The sequence below is a fragment of the Phanerochaete carnosa genome (genome assembly GCF_000300595.1).
Source record: "Phanerochaete carnosa HHB-10118-sp unplaced genomic scaffold PHACAscaffold_4, whole genome shotgun sequence".
Classification (NCBI taxonomy): Eukaryota; Fungi; Basidiomycota; class Agaricomycetes; order Polyporales; family Phanerochaetaceae; genus Phanerochaete; species Phanerochaete carnosa.
Window position 1 is genome coordinate 1,978,344 of NW_006767631.1, and position 8,065 is coordinate 1,986,408.

At 39.9% G+C, this 8,065-nt stretch overlaps 1 protein-coding gene across 1 annotated transcript; it reads left to right on the forward strand.

Annotated features, from left to right (window-relative positions):
* Nucleotides 1–383: 383 nt before the first annotated feature.
* PHACADRAFT_55588 (uncharacterized protein) lies at nucleotides 384–587 on the forward strand (the record flags this gene model as incomplete). The annotated part of the gene is made up of 1 exon (XM_007394023.1): nucleotides 384–587. A coding segment is annotated over one exon (204 nt), but the record flags the coding sequence as incomplete, so codon positions are not given.
* Nucleotides 588–8,065: the final 7,478 nt, after the last annotated feature.

The window sequence follows — 8,065 nt, forward strand, 5'->3', positions numbered from 1 at the left end:
GGTTGTAGGCTGGAAGTCTAAGCCCTTGGATGATAGTGAAAAGATGCAGCTGGAGACTGTGTTTGTGGAGCTTACCTGTCCACCTAAGCCAACACAATTGGATGGATTACCAGCTGATGTGGTGCCTATATCTCAGGTAGCTGTGGCCACCAAGTCTATGATGCCAAATGGCAAGGTCTTGACTATCAACAGAGATCAGGTCCCACTTGTGCCTAATTTTGCCATGACAGACTACAACTCTCAAGGCAGAACAAGGCCAGACAATGTAGTTGACCTGCAGAACTGCACAAACTATCAGTCAGTGTATACATGTCTTTCCAAAGGTTCCTCATATGAAGGCACGGCAATTATTCCAAGGATTTGATGACGAAAAAATTCGGAGTGGTATATCAGGCTGGCTGCGCCAGGAATACAGAGAATTAGAGCTGTTGAATGAGGTCACAAGGCTACTGTATCATAGGAAAACTTCTACAAGTGTTGGTGGAGTAATAAGGAAGCAGGTGATCTACACATACAGACAGTGGATGCGAGATGACTTTGTACCCAACAGCATGCCCAAGCATATCAAATGGTCAAAGGAACAGCCATGGCCAAGCTGTGAGCCCGATGATGATGAAGGCTGCAGGATTGTAGTCAATAAGTCATCAAAAAAGGATAATTCCTGGCAAAAGGATAACACCCAGACTTCTCAAACTGCAAGGAAAAGTCGAACAAATCCTGGAGTATTTGTGGCAGCCAAGGGTACAACAGCTTTGAAGACACTGAGCAATGACAGATGCCTGTGAAAAAGAGAAAAAAGTCGAGCACAGAAGTAGAAGAAGCAGAAGAAGCTGGAGTTATTACCACCAAGCTCGGACTTGATCAGAACAATGCCATGACAACTCAGAAGTGGGGCTTTGATTGAAGTGATTACAGCTGTGCTTATGATAGCTTGTTTGCCATATTGCTCCAAACACTGTATGATCCAGTCCAATTGACTTGGAAGTTGTCTTCAAACCAACTACCTATGTTAACCTCACTTTTCAAAGTATGCAAGTCAGCAGAAAGAGTCTATCTTTGAATACTGCCAGAGACTCAATCAGAGCTAAGCTGCATGAACTAGACCCTGTAATGTTTCCCACTACATCCTAATGAGGGTACTAACATTCATGAGCTGTGTAGCTATATGCTTGGACCATTAGAGAGCTTCTGGCACAAGGAATACATGTGCAGATCATGTGGAACCAGTCAGATAATTGGTAGAAGCAAGAATATGACCTATTGTGACTTGCTCCTTATATGCTCCCCATACAAATGGCAGAGGCAAGGCATCATGAGTGGTATTGCCCATGACAAAGCTCCACTAGAATGATTACATGCCAACACAAGACAAATAGCCAATACAACATGGAATAGCTGTGTCCCAAATTCCATTTTGAGCTTTAAGCATTTCATTCCCCTTGTATTGCCTTGGAAGTGGAATGAAATCCTTTCAACGCCCTTTAAAGGCCTTAAAAGCACTTAAAATCCAGCTTTAAGTCACTGTAAGATTATCTTAAGGTCATTTCAAGATTGGCGCCTTTCAAGGTCGATTTGAAATTTGGAACATGTGATACCAAGCTAGCAAAGGAAGTAATCATAGATAATATGCCTCAATTTCTCAAGTTCAAAGTTGATAAAGTTACTGTCAAGTGGACTCCTATACTGGACTTAAAAAGGTGGAGATACAGGCTATGTGGATTTATTTATTATGGCAATGAGCACTTTACAGCCAGGATAGTTAGTGCTAAACAGCAAGTATGGTATAATGAAGGGTTGAAGCATGGTAGCCTATATCACTTGGACTCCCAGCTTTGTAATATGACACCAGTCCAACTTGCCAATAGTTCAGATGGGCATAAGCAGGCCTTTGAGTTTTATAGTCAAATATTGTAAATAAAGAGTATAATAGCTTGTAAGTTATTGTTATTTATGTGATAAACACATTATTCATAAAATTCACATAATAAGATGATGAGAGATTACTGTCAATATATTTTGCAAAGTTGTAAAGTAATGCTTTATATAGCTCTAAGTTTTATATAAATGGTAAGCTATTATAATATCTAAGTTATTATTATTTATATTGTAGCATAAAAGAAATGAAGAAATTGTACCTGCTGAGCATATATCTTTTCTGTGAAAGGAATCCAAACTTGATTATGATTTCTGAATGTAATTACAATTTCTGAATGTAATGAAGAAATGTTCTGTTAGAAGTAGCACTTTGGAAGTCAGTTTACTTTCAGACCAAAATCTGCCTAACTCTGTATAGCTACTAGGGTTATGTGGGCTATAGCATACATGCTCAGTATGTACAATTTCTTCATTTCTTTTATGCTGCAACATAAATAATGATAACTTAGATATTGTTATTTCCTGTGTTGTATATGATGCTACAGCTTCTCTGCCCTATCATCATTCTTCTCTCTCATATCTCTATATCCTGGAATATTCTCATCCTTTTTGCTATTTTCCTTCGCTTTTTATCCACAGTAGACCACTACTTCATCTGCTCCAGTATCAGGCTTAGATCTGATTAGATAAGTAGATAAGTGCCTTGTGATGCGCTCTTATGTCTCTGAAGGCTTGTGTTTGGGCCTTCTTCAATTGTTCATCCACAACCTCCAGGTCAGTAGTTGTATCTTGGCCTTAATAGACTTCAGTTGCTCATCCACAACCTCCAGGTGTGGTCTCCAGCACTCCTCTGGTCAAGTTTACCTCCCAGATTGAACAGATATTGTAATAGCTTACCATTTATATGAGACTTGGAGCTATATACAGTATCACAAGTTTACTAGTTTCTAAACTGTGTGCTTGATCAGACAGTGCAAGACTTATTAGATTATATCTGGTGCCTGTAACCAAGCCAGAATTTGGAGAGATGGCCTCTAAAGCCATGCCACAAGATGGCTGGAAGCTTTGTTCACCTAGGCTCCACTTATATTGAACTGGGATGCTCTTCTGTTTTAACCTGTCTGAGCATAAAGACAGGACAGAGCTTTTAGAGATGGCCCCTGTAATCATGCCACAAAGTGGCTGAAGGCATTTATGACCCAAGCTCCATTCAATCTCAACTGGGTTGCTCTGCTTGCTCAGTCTATCTGAGCAAGACATGGTGGGCCTTTTATAAATGGTGCCTTCAACTATTTCATTCCAGAAGTTCAGCTCAAGGTTTGTGTCAAAGGTTTGTAAGGTGATCTTGTCTAAGAAACTGCCAGTAGAAGCCATCAAAAAGTAGCAAGCAAGGTAGAAGATCAGAGGCAAGCCAAATCTCCATGAAGACTCAGAGAAGTTACATTTGTGAAGCATGTTGTGAGCAGAAATGGTGGTGGTTAAGGTAAAGGAAGTGTATGGGGTATACTGTAGTGGAGTGAATTGTACAAACCAGCCTGGGAGGCATGACAGCTTAACTGGCCCTCCATGCTACAAACCGCCATTGTGTTATATGTGACATGTCTGTTTACAGGGCAAAATATTGGCAAATTAGGTACTCCCGACAATTCTACATGTAAATACGGCCTTGTTGAAAGTCTGGAGTCATTCAAAAGACCATAGAAAGAGCCACACTGCCCATTCAAACTAGCTTGGGCACTCTATAGACTTTTGATAAGCTATAACACGTGATAAGGGAACTCAAATTACAAACCAGTGCAGGAATGCGTTATGCGTTACGGTTTGTACCATTTACTCCGCTACAGTACTTATCCTTCATCTCAGTTTGGTCTGAGATGGCAAATTGCGCATTTTGAGAGAGCAGTTGTCTTATTGGGTAGAGGTTGGAGGTTCAATTTTGGCTGTGGGATCTTTTTTATTTCGATGATTTTTAGTTTTGCCAACTAAGATAAAGTAATATCATGGCAGATATTATGACTATATATTTGAATAATGTATTTATGAGTGCTCTGAGATAGCAGAATGGAGTAGAACAGCCATTAAGTGTGGTAGCTTGAAGGATTAAGCTTTATGCACAAGATAATGACTATATAATCAATTATGAGCTTATACATCTATAAATGGACAATGTTGTCTTCTATTACTTTCAAAGTATAGTCAAAGATGCTCCTAGAATATATTTATGAACTATGAACAATTATTGATTAGTAGAGAGAAGTAAGAGTGGTAGATATGTAGCATATTTTTAGTAATTTCCAATAAATTTCTATTATTTCTGATATATTAATGGCAGTATTTGGTAGTGAAAGCAACTAGTGTGTAAAATATCAAGCTATTGCAACTGCTTTTTAGTTCACACGCTTATCGGGCGCTTAATCTGGCGTTTTCTCACACTTTGTTCTCATTAGTTCACCCCTTTAAACAATTAATTTGGCATATCTTTTACATATTCTGGACCTTCTGAACAGGCTTTATCTAATGGTATAAAGATAATCTAGATGTTGTGCCTTTTGCAAGTGATCCATGTGTGAAATTTGTCAAAGTCCTGAGCTCAAGCACAAAACATAGTGCTGAAGAGCCAAAACTGATCCATATGTGATCAAACAAATTTTCACATGTAAATCTATGCTAAAGGTATATATGAGCCAAGTTTTAGGTCAATAGCTTGATTATAGCAAGCTGTAGAGCAAGGAGCAGATTTGTGCAAGAAAGTAAACTGACTCCCAAAGTGCTACTTCCAACAGAATGTTTCTTAGTACATTCAAAAATTGTAATCAATATCTGAGCTATTGACATAAAACGTGGCCTTTACATATCTATTACATAGTTCCACATGACAATAATTGTTTAAATATATAGAAACCTGCTTTAGCTCTTTAGCACTGTGTTTTGTGCTTGAGCTGGGGACTTAGTCACATTTCACAGATAGCCCACTCTTAAAAGGCACAACATCTAGATAATTGTTATACAATCAGATAGAGCATGTTGAGAGAGTCCAGAATATATAAAAATATATATCCAATTAATTGTTTAAAGAGATGATTTGGAAAGAACAAAGTGCGAGAAAACGCCAAAATAAGCGCCCTATAAGCGCCACAGCATGTTCTGCCCTCTTCATCACTTTTACTCTTTCTCACATATTTCTGTCCATCTATACTATGTAGCATAGAATTTGCTATATACATACTAATTGTGTGCCTAGTATGAAAGTAGTTCAAGATCATAGTTCAGTGATAAAGTGCTGACTACTGGCTTTAGAAGGTTCAGATGGCTCAGTGGGTAACTGCTGTTTCAGATTGTCTTTGACAAGAGAACACCCATCAGAAGTTTGGAGTTTGAGCTCTCCTTTGGTAAAGGAGGTTCACAATCTGAGGATTACCCAGAAGCTCAGCCCAATTGCAATGTGACAGAACTCAAAGATATCACATGCATGGACATATAGCTACGATAAAGCCTACTTTTGAGTGTCTAACTCCTGTGTGCCAGCCCATAGGTTTGCAGATTTGGAGCGCAACCTACACCGGTCATACACAATGTAGTTCTCTGACTGGAGTTCTCCTAGTAAAGCCCCACAGCCAATGGCAAACCTTTCTATGCCTGCTGGAATGCAGGGGCAAATGGAAATTAGCACACCCATTTGGTGGGGAAAGGGCTCCCCAAAGTTAGGCCATTCATACAGGGTCCAAAAGGATAGGCAACAATAAAAGTGGGAAACAAATTTAAAAATAGCCTGATTAAAGCACCCACCTCTCGTGGTAACCACTGGGCCTCGGTCTGAGCCATAAAAGGACATTAGTCAGAGGGATTTATAACTCCTGATCAGTCAAATTGAGCATCCTTTGATAAGATGGAGAACCAATCACCAACAGGAATCTGCACCTAATAGCATAAGCAAACTGGATGTGCAGAAACAGAAAGCCTAGCATGTTTACCTCAGAGGAAGGGGTCTCAGAATTCCAATGTAAGATGCCACCAATGCTGCACCCCAATAGGAAAAGGCAAAGTGCCTCAAAAAATGATGCCAAGTAGGCTGCAGCAGTGCCAGGCTAGTTCTTGGTGCTGGCTCGACAGTACTAAATCTTCTGTCAATCAGACTGGATAACAACCAGAGTTCTGATATAAGTTGATTTCTGTAAACTAGTCCTGGTGCCTAGCCCATCTAAGAGATAGAGACACCAGACTCATGCGGCTGTGGGCATTAATGGCAATGGACTAGGTGGGCTTTGTAAGAGAACCCTCCACTATGGCCAAAGTGAAAGCGTATAGATCCATCGTACTGCTCAACTACTTGGGCAAACTAATGGAGAAAATAATTGCACATCGCATGCAGTTTGAAGGACAAAAATATGGATTACTTCACCCATGCCAGTTTGGAGGCACAATCCAGCATAGCACACAGGATGCAGGCATCTAGCTGGTGCATAACATCAAGCAGATGTGAAAGCAGGGGCTAAACTTCCCAGTAGTTCTTTTGGACATCACCCAATTTTTTTCATCAGTCAACCACAGTATCCTTCTAAAAATCATGGTAAAACAGGAGTTTAACCCCAAGCTGTGCACATACCTTAAAAGTTATGTCAAGGATGGACACACCAGGTTTGTGTTCAATGGACAGCTTCTGGAACCTATGGATTTCTACACGGGGGTAGGACAAGAATTGAGCCTATCCCCAATTTTAATAGAACTGTACATTGCACTGGCCATACATAATGTGGCACCTGTAGCAAGGAACATTGTTGTGGAAATTAATGGTGTATCCACCGCTGTTAAGACAGCGTAGTCTAAGAAAGAATTTAAAGCTAGCAGATACTTCACCATTCAGTTTTTTGTGAACACTGGATTAATTCCAGTAGCAGGCCAGTTGAGTGGTGACTCACCAGAAAGCAAATATGAACAACTACTGTATAATAATATATTGCACAGAGGACTTATGAAAAGCTGGTTAAGTCCCTTGAATTGATTGGCCTATCTGTTGAGATAGATAAGCTTGAGCTCATGCACTTCATCAGAAGATGCAGGGATAAAGAAAAAGAACGGTGGACCACCGATGAACCGCTAGAATATAAACTCCTGATGAGAGACAGAGCTTAAATGTACATGATCAAACCTAAAAGCTTTATGAGGTACTTAGGCTTCATGCTAGACTCTCGACTCATATTCTGTGAACATGTCAGAAAATTTGTCATCAAGAGTATGAGCACTTTGGCGGCACTAAGAATGTTAGGCAACTCATCGCATGAGCTCAGCCCTAAGAACAAGCAACGTTTTTACATCTCAAATGTTGTGCCAGTAATTACATATGGTGCACACCTTTGATGTAAACCAAAGTGAAAAGGCATCAAGTGGATCCAAAAGAAATTACAAGCTGCTCAAATGCAAGCAGCTCACTGAATCACTGGAGCATTCTGCACTACACCACATGGATTCCTGGAAATAGCAGCAGGCTTAATGCTCATAGAATGAAACATAGATAAACTCATGAAAAAAAAGTGGCTCTGCAAGTACAAAAACTACACAGTGGACAACTCATTCTTGTCTACATACTCTGTCTGTGAAGCTTTGATGATGATGACAATGACCTTACAATAATAAGCATTACTGCTCTGTTTTTGTACAGACAAACTAAGATTAAAGACGTGGGCACATCTATAGTGCACCTACATAAAAATATGCAGCTAACAGAGGAGAAGTTTAATACCATAAATATTGAGGTCAAGCCAGGTAGCCGCCTACTTGATGTATACGAGGATAGAATCACTATGAATATAGATGGTGTGCCCAAGAAAGATGGATTTGATGAATTCAAGGAGTGAACAGATACATCTCTTCTGCCAATGATTAACTTGGCACCACAAAATATGAGTGCTTGCACTATCTTTACAAATGGATTGCAGATCAAGAAACTCACCAGAAAAGACCCCAAAAACGTAAACACAGGGGCAGCAGTCATTATTGTAAAACACTATGACTAGGCAAATCTAAAAAAGACTAGATTGCGCATAGAAATGGGTAAGGCCACTTCATTTGATGCAGAAATGATCGCCCTAACCATAAAAGTTACGAAGGCACTGAGAGGCATGGGAGACCGTACTCAGCCGCATGTCTTCGAAGATAACAAAGAAGCATTACTGGACCCAGAAACTGGACCATC